The sequence below is a fragment of the Alligator mississippiensis genome, chromosome 3 (genome assembly GCF_030867095.1).
Source record: "Alligator mississippiensis isolate rAllMis1 chromosome 3, rAllMis1, whole genome shotgun sequence".
In the NCBI taxonomy this organism is placed as follows: domain Eukaryota; kingdom Metazoa; phylum Chordata; order Crocodylia; family Alligatoridae; genus Alligator; species Alligator mississippiensis.
Genome location: NC_081826.1, coordinates 76,033,257 through 76,047,035, shown reverse-complemented (window position 1 = coordinate 76,047,035; position 13,779 = coordinate 76,033,257). Strand labels below are relative to the sequence as shown.

General features: G+C 40.0%; 1 protein-coding gene across 1 annotated transcript in view; it reads left to right on the top strand.

Moving 5' to 3' along the window:
• SNTG1 (syntrophin gamma 1) overlaps nt 1–13,779 on the top strand; it is a 386,259-nt gene that overhangs the window by 333,413 nt on the left and 39,067 nt on the right. Inside the window, exon 16 of the mRNA XM_059724105.1 lies at nt 1,467–1,559. Within this exon, the coding sequence (XP_059580088.1) occupies nt 1,467–1,559 (93 nt within the window). The remainder of the gene's footprint in view (nt 1–1,466; nt 1,560–13,779) is intronic.

Genomic DNA, 13,779 nt, shown 5'->3' with positions numbered 1-13,779 from the left:
AGAGGTTATAAGCAATTAAACTCCCTTGCTTTTTCATTTTGAGGGAAAAGTCTTAGAGTTTGAGAGTCAGTAATAAATATATTGCCATTAATAGCAATTGAGCTGAGAATTTACCTTGCAATGAAACAGAGCCAGAAATATGAAAAATAAGACATTCATTGAATAGGATAAATGTCAATAAACACAAATATTAATTATGTTCTTACTTATTTCTTATTAGGAGAGAGAGGTAGTTATTTGTGTTAGTCTGAAGTTAGGCAGGAGGCAAGGCAGGGTTACAGACTAGCTTGTTCAGTAGGCTGTAGTAGTCTGTGGCTTATGAGAGATCATTGCTCTTTGAGGTGCCACCCTTCCCTACCTTCTGTTTTATTTCTCATTGCTAGTCAAAGCTTTATATGAAACAAATATTTGTCTTAAAACTGATGAACATTTAGTAACTTACATTGTGCCCATGTTAATTATTTATACTTCATCCCATTGACACCGTGTGCATATAGTACGCACATTTTAGAATGGTTGAAACTGAATGTAGCAAGAAAGATTACTCTTTATGCTGTTCCTTACAATCATCAGCAATCGAGCAAAGTCTCTGACTTAAATCTGAAATGCAAAATTTCCCATTAACAATTTCCTGTATGCATAGTTTTGTAAAAATGGCCTTTAAAAACCACTTTAGTGCATCAGATTTTGTTTTAATTTAATCTGTTTTACAGTAAAATCCAGCATTTGTGTTAAACAATGCAATTTTGCCTTTATGAACCTGAAACCAAGTTTCAAGTAGGGCATTATTTGACAGGAAAAGAATTGATTTTCCATGTCATAGCCCAAAATGTTATGTTTTAAAATAAATAAATAAACCAAAGAATGAGACAGCTATTGAATGTGTCAAGGTTTACTCATAGGCTACTGTCTCCTAGCTGGAAAAAAAAAAAATCTCTTATAATTATAGGAATTATTTCACCAAAATAAGATGCCTATTTTAACACTGATATTTAAGAGACGGGAGGGGGGTGGGGGGAGTAACATACATGAGCACCCCTTACATCCAGAGTTTCAACAGATATTATTCATACACTTTATTTTTTATCTAGACTTATGAATGTTTTGTAGAAGTTATTAGTTTCATCTTTTAAAATCAAAGTTAGTATCTGGATAGAATGAAACTTTCCTTTTAGCAGTTGTCATATTAGGCCATTAAAATTGTTGAATTTTGATTTGTTTATCCTTAATGGAACCATAGCCTCTTCCTATCGTCTTTGGAAAAGTTCATTTCTGATATAACTCCATTGATCTGTGATATGTCAAGGATGAAATTGGCCCATTATATAAGTGGTTTCTTCTCTAACAATAATTTTGAGTTGTATACAATAGAAAATGTGTGCATTAGACAAAAAAAAAAACCTTTGGAAACTAATACATGAGTGCATAAGACATAGTATACTAATTTTATTTTCTCATATTTGCAGTGCAAGACATATGCCTGTGTTTTGGAGAGCCATCTTATGGGGCTTACCATTGACTTTAGCATGGGCTTTGTATGCTTCGATGCTGCCACAAAGGTAAAGGTTGAAGACCTGTATGCACTATACATTAATATTCCTCTTCTATGTATTCTGTTTTGCAATGGAGAGTTACACCATCCTTGATCTATATTCTTTCAGTAGGCCAGCATGTGTTAGATCCCTTTGTACTTTATTGTAAACCTGGGGGTTTGTTACTGTATGATATAAGAAACTGAGAAGCTGCATTCTGGAATGCATTTGTTGCAGAAAAGCCAGTGTCAACTGTTATAGAATGTCAAGTTCTTATACTATAATTTCACAAGAACCCTGAGTGATTTGTGTTTATCTTTTCTCTTGATGTTGCTTGCTTTTCATCCAGTAATAAAGAAAATCATCCTCTGAGATGCATAGTAACCTAAGGATTCCTCAAAGAGACCTCATCATTCCGATCTCTGAATACACTAGTGGAAAATACTGTTACAGTAGCAGCTGTTAACATGTGTTACATTGTTACAAAAATTTTAATCTATATTATTTATTTATTTTTACTATTTCTATTTTTACACTGAAAGAAGTCATCACACAAGTACCTTAATCAAAGCATTTTCTATTAGCTTTTCCTGGCTTTTCTATTAACATAAAACTGATATTTCACCAATCTAAATGGAGTAGATGGCAGTCATTCACTTCAGCTACTGAAATTATACCCTTTGATATTCATACCAGTCTTGCAAAATTCTATTCATTCACTCACCTGAGCCCAGTAATTTGTTTTGACAAGCAAGTAACATACCATTAGTTTTTACATTATAGTTACTACAGGCTGTGTCCAAAGCCAACAGCAGTCAGTGCAAGTCATTTTCATTGACTTTTTCTCTGAGGCTGCACCAGGCCCTAGTAGTTAGGGACAAAAATACTGCATATGATGTTCCCTGAATATTTGCTTGAATTTACAAATGAGTTTACTTTGCTCAGGCAAGCACCCATTTTGCGTTCGCTTTCCAAGCACATTCAAGTAATTGACTTTTGCTTATATGAATCTTCACAAGAAAAAGGTAATTTATATGGATAGTACTTGCGTAAGCATTCATAACAGATTTTTTTGTTTTTAATTGCTTTATAGGTTTGAGAGGAAGAGAGAATCAGTAGGGAAATGATCTAAAAATAATAAAATAATGAGAAGCAGCAGCAGCTGGGTGAAGTCCTGCAACACCAACCACAGCAATTTGCTGTCATTACCATTTCCTCCTTCACCAGTTTGCTGAGAATAAGAGAGATTTATACTAGATGGATAATTGTAAACCCAGGCATGCGTCAAATGGGAATAGGACCACAATTAGCAAAGGAAGAAATGAATGAGGGTTTGTCTATATGAACTGGCTATCTTGGTTAAATTCTATAATGTGGTATAATTAAGTCACATCCACATGACATAAGCTCTTGTACTGATATAAGGATGTAAATGTAAATCAGGACATTTTATCCCAGGAGAATTTTGTGTAATTGTATCCCAAGTATATGAGCCTGCCCAGATTTATTTTGGTAGTCTGCCAACTACCTTCCCACATTTCTTTGTAAACTGTCTTGGTCTAGGCCCTTTGCTTCCCTGTGTGGTTTCTTCTGCTCCTAGGTCAGGTTCTTTTTCTCTGCCCAGATGCCTGGTGGAACAACACATTGATAGTATTCACATGACAACACATGAAAACAGTTCCTAAAAATTTTGAAATGTATAGTCTCAATCATGTCTGCAACTGGACAACAGGCTGAGATTTTGGCCCCTTGCACAATGTGGGGAAAATAAAAGATGCAATACCTTGTTGAGAACAACCATAACCAGAAGGCATATGAGGCTCTCTATATGAAGATGGAGCATAGGGAACAACTTGAAGAAGAACTAGAAACAAGTGAGGGACAAAAACTGCTCATCTGGTACAGAGCAAACCACTACCTATACTACAAGAAGCTGGATGGGCTTTTGGCAAGGGATGCTAGCACTGAGCAGCCCGTCATGGCCAACCTGGGGAATCTCCATGGGAGGAATCACCAGACAGTTTGGTTGGGCACTAATACAACCTGAACTTCCCTGTCCAGTTCTGTTGCCAGGCAGCCTACCACCTCTAGCAACGCTTTGGTCTCAATAACACAAAGGAGGATGTGGTAAGCATTGTACATTTGCATTAATTGTTAATGCATGCCAATATTTAGGCAACTCTTTCTTGTTTTATTGGCAGTACTGGGAACTGCCATGATGGGAAGATGTGAGTTCTGATCACCCTCATTCCATATTCAGTCTCTTTCTACATGCTCAAAGTAGTTACTTCTGAGTGTAGTCACTCGGGGGGGGGGAGGAGAGGAAGCAACATTCTCTCTTCCATCATCTGTTCTCCAAATGAAGCTAATTACTCAACTGTCTTGCATGCTTTTGCTAGAACTCCAGTATCAACCTTTTCCCTGTTGAAGTTGCTATCCCTTGTGTTGTGGTGCTATCTGCTCCATTCCTCACTCCTTCATCAAGTTCTGGCCAGTGCAAGTTTAAAAAAAATCCACAAGATAATTCCTTACTGTGGATTCCTGCTTATCAAGTAATTTGTTTTTTATAGTTTTGCAGTAGAGTACATGCTGTTTGTTTATTTAAGGAATATTAATACAGGAAACCAAGTCAAGAGTTATAGGATGTAACTGGTTAAAAAAATAATAGTTTTTCCATAACCTCACAAAAAACCCCACTTTTGAAACAAAGTCATTAAAATTTCTCACAAATCCCTTGGCAGAACCATGAAGTGTAGTGGATGTAGAACCTTTCCAAACCATTCTGCATAGCACCAAAAGATGATACCAAACTGTGACTCATAAAACACAAATTCTGCTACTCCCTATACATGCCGTTACTGCAGAAGGGAAAGAGCTGGTGCAACAAACTTTGAGCATGTCAGTAGTTAATATAAGATGGCATATCAAGTACAGAAAATACTCTAGTAAGCTCTAACACTGTAGATTAGGCCTGTTTTTTTTTCCCTTTGTTCTTGAATAAGTTGTGTGGAAGATCTCTAAGAACATTATCCTTATAAATAGCCATGGTGCATACATAGCTGGATTGTCTTGTGCCACCATCCTTACTGTTTCTTTAGATACAGAAGGAGTATTTTCTCCAAGGTTAGGGCACAGACATCAACCTGGACTCAGCAGCCCCTCCCCACTTAGGGTATGTCCTTTGAAATACTACTATAATTATATCATGCCCCAGTGTTAAAACAAACACAGCAATTAACAAAACAGCATGTAACCTACAGTGCGAGCCACTACAGCTCTGTCTAGGTAAATTGGGAATCCTAACCCAGAAAACATGTATGGCATAGTAACAGAGTAGCAGGTAGCATATGATGCAGACCTCTAGAATGCAAGGTGGCCTGTAAACTTTAATGCTTCCACATGCAAGTGATCCAAATTGACATACTTTCTTCATCAGCTCACAATTCTGGGAAGAGGCTATGAAAATGGCTTTCCAAAATAGTGGGAAGGAAAAAAAGTTTTATTTCAAATGCCAAGGAGACATTACAATAAAAATAATCATTTGTTGCTTTTTTGGCCTTCCAGGTTTTGCACTTGCAACTATCAGATCCTAAACCTACCATCACTAACAATAACCAGTGTACTGAACTTAAGGATCCAAAGAAAGCAAACCAAGGAGAAGATAGCCAAAGACCTTGTAGCAGCAACACTGAAGAATAAGTGGGCTGCAGATGAACTTAAAGCTGAAGAAAGTTATGGTTGTCACCAAGATGTTGGCTGTGGTTCAACCAAACATAGAAACCTAAGAAAGGATCCTGGCTATCAACTGAAAGAATTATGTGAATGAAGGCGGAAATGTAGCAGCAATTAGTGGGCATGCTTAGCAGACAGACTCCACAGCTAGTGACTATATTCCTTGGTGATCACAAATGTTACATCTCAATGCCCTGCATCATGAAAACCTAGCAGAGGTCCTACAACCTCTTGAAAACCCTTCTAACTGGCACCATATGACCAATGTCAGGCCTCTCAGACTGTACCGTTTCCTGGATGAACAGCATCCAGTGAGAGCTCGTGGCTCCATCAGATCCTTCACGCAAGCCAACTGTCATGGTACTCTAATTCCATTGGTTTGTGCCAATGCACTGGGAGAAGAAGATCCTACCTATTGCATCAATGAGCCCTCCTTGACAGAACTCTTTTATGTTTTCTAAAAGGTATTTTTACTGCACAGTTCACTCCCCACACCCAATTTTCTCTGTTAGTTTTATTTTGTACTTGGATTTTTTTTTTTTTTGTCTCAACTATATAGAACAAATAAAGGCTTAAAATCTGGGTTTGTTTATTTGTCTTGTTTTGTTTTTACTTAAAAATACTATTTTTTCTCCCATCATGCAAACATCTGGCACTCTTTCAATTAATAAGTGATCACATAAATTATCTTTAATGAGAAAAGGTTTTAAAATAAGGAAATAAGGCAAAATATGCAAAGCAGATTACAAATATAGTCATGCACTTTAAGCAAAATGCACACAATGGTGAAAATTCCTGATAGGCTAGACAGCATTCTCTCATCGCAGGTCTACCGCACTATCTACTCTCATTTTCTCATCTCTTTTAGCCTGGATGGAGAAGTTGGCAGAGTATAGATTCTCCAAGAATAATTTTGTTCTAGAGCATTATTTACAACCTCATCATCTTTATGCTTGTCGGCTTGCTAGCTCAGATGTTGCCACAGAATGCTACTGCAGAAATGTGCTGCTGCTGCTGGCCCAACAGCAACTCCCGACACACTTCAGATCATTTAAAGTGACTGTTACAGAATGGCAAGATTAATATTATCACAATTTTGTTAGTGTTCCTGACTATTGGCATCACAAAATGCTCTCTCTCTACTTTGAAATTCCATCATCTCCTGTGAAGAAGCATTTCAAGCAGTGGGCAGAAAAGAATCATAGGAGTTTTAGAGGTTGGTTCCTAAACGTGAAATGTGGAGACTTACAACTATTCTCCTTAGTATATTCTCCCATGCATAGTCACAACTAGCTCTACAGGAGAGTTACCCAGAATCTTATGTATGTATATCAGCAGAAATTTCCCATGTAGAAGCAATGGGATTGTGATGAGGTAACAGGCACCATTTGCTGGCATGCAGTTTAACAAAGCTTTTGCTTTGATGTTTTTTATTTCAAACTAAAATCTGTTAATTTAGGCACATTTTGAGAATGACAACAGGAAGCTGATGGACAGAAGCTTCCTGCAGTTGTTTAACTGAATTGTTCAACTTTGAGCACTTTTTGTCAGGAAGCCTGGACCAGATGATGGGAATGAGTCCAGAAATAAGATCACAGGAACCTGGGCAAATGTTATCAGGCACAATTGTCAATCTGCTAGACTTCCTAATGATGAAAAAGACTGGGATGTATGTGACTGCAGGTTTCCTTACTATCATGAAGACCTTTTCAGCTTATTCAGTCCCATTTATTGAAGCCCTGACATCAGCAGGACTATAAAGCATACAAGATTTTAATGTAACACCAAATGATAGAGCACCAATTTCTTTGCAGGTAGAACTGTATACACACAGAGATGCATATTTCTGTGACTGAAATGACTGACTATTAAGTTTGTGCTTTTGGTAACTTGCATGTCAATGCAGAATTGTTTAGCATAGCAACAGGACTAGTATTTTAAGACACTTTCCAAGCCCATGTATACTGGAAAAAAATGAGCTATGCAGACATATGACTGTAAATTTCACAACAAGGGTTGCACATTTATAGAAAATGTTTATTCCTGAATGTGGTAAAAAATGTCAGATATAAATTATTTACACAGCAAATGCATTTCATTGTAGCTTCATTATTCTGAGAAGGAACACTTAAAAAAAGCTGGTACGGCTGAAATCTTTAAAATTCTACAATACTACGTATAAGCTCTTCCCCACCTCTCCCCCTCCCCACAACCCACCCAAAGTAGATTCTAAGCATTTAAAGCCTTCTACCTATTACAAGAGATATTCTTTCAGCAATACTAGGTAACATATGTAACCAATCACTAGTTAACAGATGCAGTTAAAATACTAATTTTAATCTCATTTAAAAAATGTGCCAAATGAATAATGAGTACATTTAAGGAAATCACATTCTTCTCATGGTCATTCCACAGCAGAACAGAGATTATATTTCTCAAGGCATGTATTTGCTCAGCAATCACTTTTTATGGTGAGGGAAGGTGAGTAGATGTTGTTCCCATGTTGATAATTTTGCTAAGACAGATTTAAACTAAAGTTGTGTGCCTGTGCCTAGTGCTATAATTAATTTAAAAGGAGAATTAGAATGAGATCTGGATAGACAAGACGGATGCAGATAAAAACAATGGAAAGTTGAAATCAACGTATGGGATAGTTTAATGGAATTGGTAAACTATGTATATAGTTAGAAAAGAGTTTTCAAATAGGAGAGAAACTCAGATAGCTGGATCTTTAAATTAGTGATGCCTGATCACTTCCAGCTCTGCCCTTTTGGTTTATAAAGACTGCAAAATAGGGAAGGTTAGTCACGCTGGGCAGCTGAGATGATAGGAACTTCCAGGTTTGTGAACCATGGCTAGATAGGAAAGTTCCTTCTACAACTGGAGCTATCTGAGACTACACTGAAAGCCCAAATGTAGCAGAGGTGCTGAAGTTGCAGATGGAGGATATAACTCCAGAAAGCGGACAGACAGAAGTCTATATCGTGGCTGCAATACTAAGGTAGTAAATGATCCAGGATATTTGTGTGTGCGCATGTGTGTGTGCATGTCTGAGCCAGGGGAAAGAGTTAGATGTGTTCAGAGAGGCTCAAGGCCCCAAACCTGGACCCACTAGAGCAGATTGATCTGGGGTCCTCCTGTCCTCATCCCAGCTCCTGTAACCCAGCAAAAGGACTGATTGACTTGATTTCCATGTAGACCAAGTCCTTACTTTTGCAAAGAGCTGCTGAGTTTTACTTTCTGTTGAAAGAACTAAATAGGCATCCTGCTGAGCATCAGGGGAGACTCTCCTCGCATGCTGCAGCAGACAGGAAGAATGTTTGTAAATAGGATCTGAACTGAATAAGAGACCCATCAACAAAATTTACAAAGTCCTAAGTTCTGGTCCACCTGCCAGTAGATGGATGCATTAGTGGATGCTGAAGCAGAAAATTATATTTAAATATTATTTCAGAATAGGAACAATAATAATTATTTGAAGAACACTTTATACTTGTTTTTTTTATAATCAAAATATTCTGTCAAAAATAAATTAATAATCAGCTACAGCTAGATCCATGAAAACCTTTCCTATGAGAAACTAGAACATATGCAAACCCAGGGTATACATCTGAACCTGAATATTTATGAACTTGTTAGCATGAATTATCCCTGCTTCAGCTCTCCCAAAACATGTTTATCCTATTGCACTCATTTTCTGCTAACACATGCCAAATTTATATCCCTTTTTGCCTCTTCTGAAATATGAATTGATGTAAAAATCCTTTTAATATATTCATAGAGTTTAAGGCCAGGAGTGACCATTAGCTTATCTAGTTTGACCTCCTCTCTAATCACATACCAGTTCAACCCATTACCACTGTATTGAGCACACTTCTCTTGTATTTAGGAACAGCTGAACATCTTATTTTCTTGCTCAGAATAATTTCCAGCTAGTAGATGGACTGTCCAGTCTTCCAACAGACCAAAGCAGTGTTGACCAAACATCATCAGAGGATCTTGCTTTTTTTCCTCCTTCCCTCTCTCCCTCCCACATTTACAACACAAGAAATTAACCAGGCTCCAAGAGAGAACCTATATCTCCTTCCCTAAATAAAGGAGAAGGTCTGGTTTGAGTTCTCCAACAAATCTTTTTGTTTGTTTGTTTCCAACAGTCTCCCATAATTTCTAGTGCAAGATCAATAAGTATGTTTTGTGGTTTTGAAATGTATATACTGAAACCGGTAGAAGAATGGAGTGAGTGCCTAAAATTCACTGCTTCATTAGAAAACCCCAGGTCCACAGATAAATGGGTCAGCCACAACTAAGAGAAACCCTAATCAAAAGCTTTCCCAAACTCTTCTGATTACCATCACTAAATACTACTGAATTGCACTACTTCTCAGGTCTTTCTGTTCAAGCCATATTAAATTGTCAGAGCCCCGGGATTCTATAGGAGGTCTTAATGATAGCATGGGCTCTGATACTCATAAAACACATTTTTCCACTGTCTTTGTCTACAAAATTTTAGCATCAATTTTATATTTGTATTCCTTGCCTGTCATAGCTCATGTTTCTTAAAAGTAGGTTTCTTTTACCTGTATTCAGTAGCTCTTTGGCTAGATGTTAAACTTGCTATGCTGTTTTTCCAAAAGTAAAAGAGATTAAAGACAAGAAACTAATTCTGAGGCCTTTTAGCCTCATGCCTTATTTCATTCACACCTACTCAGACAACCATCCTTTGGAATCAGCAGGAGTTTGCCTGAATAGGGTTGAATAAAACAGTTCTTATTTTAATAAAACAGGTTCTATAACTTAATCTAAGGTTCAGTGTATAACATCTGTTATGTTTGCCTGCCAGTTCATTTCAAAACTATTTTGAAATGCCTCTATCTATTCTAACAAAATCTGTTTGGTATGACTGATCTTCCTGCATCAAAATTTATACTAATTGTCAGGAAAGTGGTTACAAAAGATTACTGTATTCTAATACACAGTGGGTGCATCTACGCGTGCTATTAATTCACGCTGGAGTCAGCTGCTTCTTGGTGTAGTGTCTTCATGTCTGCCTGAGACCACAGCAGTTTGAGCCAAGGCAGAGCATCAATGGGCTGGCAGCAAGCTTGGAGGGGGGGCAGGGAGGGGCAGTGGCTCATCCCTGGGCTCTGGGTCAAGGTGCTGGGTGGAGGAGGGGTGGCTGGGGCACAAGAGTGCCCAAAGAGCAGAGCCATGTGGCTAGGCAGCAGGCAGAGGTCTGGCCCCCTGCTGCCTGGGCTCACTAGGCACAATGTACACCAGGGTCAACATTTACATGTGCATTTAGGTGCAGTTACTTTTGCTGCCATAAGATAGTACTCCCTCCAACAGTATCCATTCACAACTTTGAGAAAAGTAAAATCTTTCTGAGCTGATGCTACATGTAGAATAATACCTGATGAGAAACCGGTCAGAATGAAGAATACAGAATAGTATGCCTACCTGTCATTCCCCTCATAAAATAAGACCACTCTTGTCCGATACAAATGCATAGATTAAGTAGCCATTGTGGGATTTACAGAAATTTATTTTCATGGAATTTTGCATAATGTGCATCTGGCAAGGCTCAAGAATTGTGTTGATGTTCAACTTTGGCTGCAGACAAAAGGGCAGTTGTAGTCCTATCTTACCAACAGCACCTTATGCACATAGCTTACACATTACAAATAATTGAAGTTGTATAAGGTCTCCCAAAAGTCCTATATTAAATTATTCCTGTATTGGTATTTTCTGTGGAGATAAAACAACCAAATCTTAGGACATAGTTGTTGATGATTTTTAACCTTTCTTTGTTTGCTCAATGTTATAGCTGCACAGTACTGAGTTTAAGGTTTTTTTTCACCAGAACTTCAGCCTGTCTTTGCTAGCTCACTGTACTTCTTCTATTATACTTTTAGGAATAATAGTTGCAAGGTATCTTTGAAAGATCAAAGTTAATATCCAGACATTTTTGTGATTACGCTGTTGAAGAACGATTCCTGGGAGTGTTCATTAAGTAAATACCTGGCTCATATAAGAGTCAGATTAGCAAGTTCTAAATAATGTGTTGACTCTGAAACATTTTGTTTTAATGGCTATATTTGCTTGATTCCAAGAAAAGGTTTTTTTCCCCTTCACTTTACATGGGGGAAAAAGTCCTTCATCTTGGAATCAAGTATGAGGTTTCATAGATTCATAGATGTTAGGGTCGGAAGGGACCTCAATAGATCATTGAGTCCGACCCCCTGCAAAGGCAGGAAAGAGTGCTGGGTCTAGATGACCCCAGCTAGATGCTTATCTAACCTCCTCTTGAAGACCTCCAGGGTAGGGGAGAGCACCACCTCCCTTGGGAGCCCGTTCCAGACCTTGGCCACTCGAACTGTGAAGAAGTTCTTCCTAATGTACAATCTAAATCTGCTCTCTGCTAGCTTGTGGCCATTATTTCTTGTAACCCCTGGGGGCGCCTTGGTGAATAAAACCTCACCAATTCCCTTCTGTGCCCCCGTGATGAACTTATAGGCAGCCACAAGGTTGCCTCTCAACCTTCTCTTGCGGAGGATGAAAAGGTCCAGGTTCTCTAGTCTCTCCTCGTAGGGCTTGGCCTGCAAGCCCTTAACCATATGAGTGGCCCTTCTCTGGACTCTCTCCAGGTTATCCGCATCCCTCTTGAAGTGCAGCGCCCAGAATTGCACGCAGTACTCCAACTGCGGTCTGACCAGCGCCCGATAGAGGGGAAGTATCACCTCCTTGGACCTAGTTGTCATGCGTCTGCTGATGCACAATAAAGTGCCATTGGCTTTTTTGATGGCTTCGTCACACTGCCAACTTATGTTCATCTTGGAGTCCACTAGGACTCCAAGATCCCTTTCCACTTCCGTGCCACCCAGCAGGTCATTCCCTAGGCAGTAGGTGTGCTGGTCATTTTTCCTCCCTCGGTGCAGCACTTTGCATTTCTCCTTGTTGAACTGCATTCTGTTGTTTTCTGCCCACTTGTCCAACCTGTCCAGGTCTGCTTGCAGCTGTTCCCTGCCCTCCGGCGAGTCCACTTTTCCCCATAGCTTTGTGTCATCTGCAAACATGGACAGAGTACATTTCACTCCCTCGTCCAAGTCGCTGATGAAGACATTAAAGAGTATTGGTCCAAGGACCGAGCCCTGCGGGACCCCACTGCCCACACCCTTCCAGGTCGAAACCGACCCATCCACCACGACTCTCTGGGTGCGACCCTCTAGCCAATTTGCCACCCACTGGACTGTGTAGTCATCCAAGTCACAGCCTCTTAACCTGTTAAGAGGTGGTGTGGGGCAGGAAGATGCTGTGGCTCTGACTCTGGCTTTGACCTAGGGTCAGGGCCAGAGCCACAGCTGTTGCCTGTCTTTACACTGTCCCTGTATCCCCCCAGCCTCAGGCCCCCAGCCTTCACTCACTTTTTCCCCTGTTTCCCCCCGCTCCACCTCTCCTTTTCCTACCAGCCCCCTCCCACCCAATCCACTTACCCTTGCTTGATCACTGGCAGTCCTGTCCTCACTCCAGCTTGGGGCCTGGAGCACATACTTGGTCAAGCCTCAGCCCAGCCCAACCCAACAGGGCCAGTGGCAACTCTGGCTGGGCACCAGAGTCAGGGACAGAGCTTCCATGTTGCTACTGCTGCTACAGGGTCAGGCTGAGGCCATGCTTCATGCCCTAGGCTGGATCAGGGATAAAGCCTGCTGGAGTGGAGCAAAGGGGACGTGGAGGGCAGAGACAATGTGGGGTTCAAAGCTGTGGGAGGGGCAGGCACAACGGGGGACAGAGGCTTCAGGTTGAGGAAACAGAGTAGAAGAAGTTTCATAGTAGCTAGGGTCAGGAGGGACCTGAACAGATCATATAGCCTGACCCCCTGCCACAGGCAGAAACAATTCCTGGACAGAGGGGGGCCCAGGAACACACCCAGGCTTCAACCTGCAGCTCTATAGCTCCAGAGGCAGCACACCCACCTCTAAACCAGACAAGTCAGCTAAGTGTAGAACGTGAGGCTGTGGAGGGAACAGGCACAAGGGGGTTAGGTAGCAGGAGAACAGGTGATGGGGAAGAAAAGGAGCAGAGGGCTAGGTGGGGGGTGGCAAAATGGCATAACCCCCTATGTGGTATGACTCCCCTACCATATCTGGCCCTCCACCTCCCCCGCCTTCTCACCATCTGTTCCCCTACCATTGCTTTCCCCACTGCAGTGGTGGAAAGGATGAAATTTTAAAGAAAATATTCCAAAAATTAGAATTATATATAAAAGACTGTAACCAATTTATAGTTTTTCCTTGTGTAGAATCTAATTATTGGGGGTTATCTTAAATTCACGGTCATCTGGGATTTGGGTGAATATGAAACATACATGCATTACTATATAATAGCTTTTGTCACATTTGACATTTAATTTGTGGCACTATGATGTTTCTCAGAACATCCTTTGTCCTTTTGTTTCTCACACTACTCAAATATTGGTTCTGAGGATGCCTGGCAAACCCTCTTCTATATTTTGATGTAC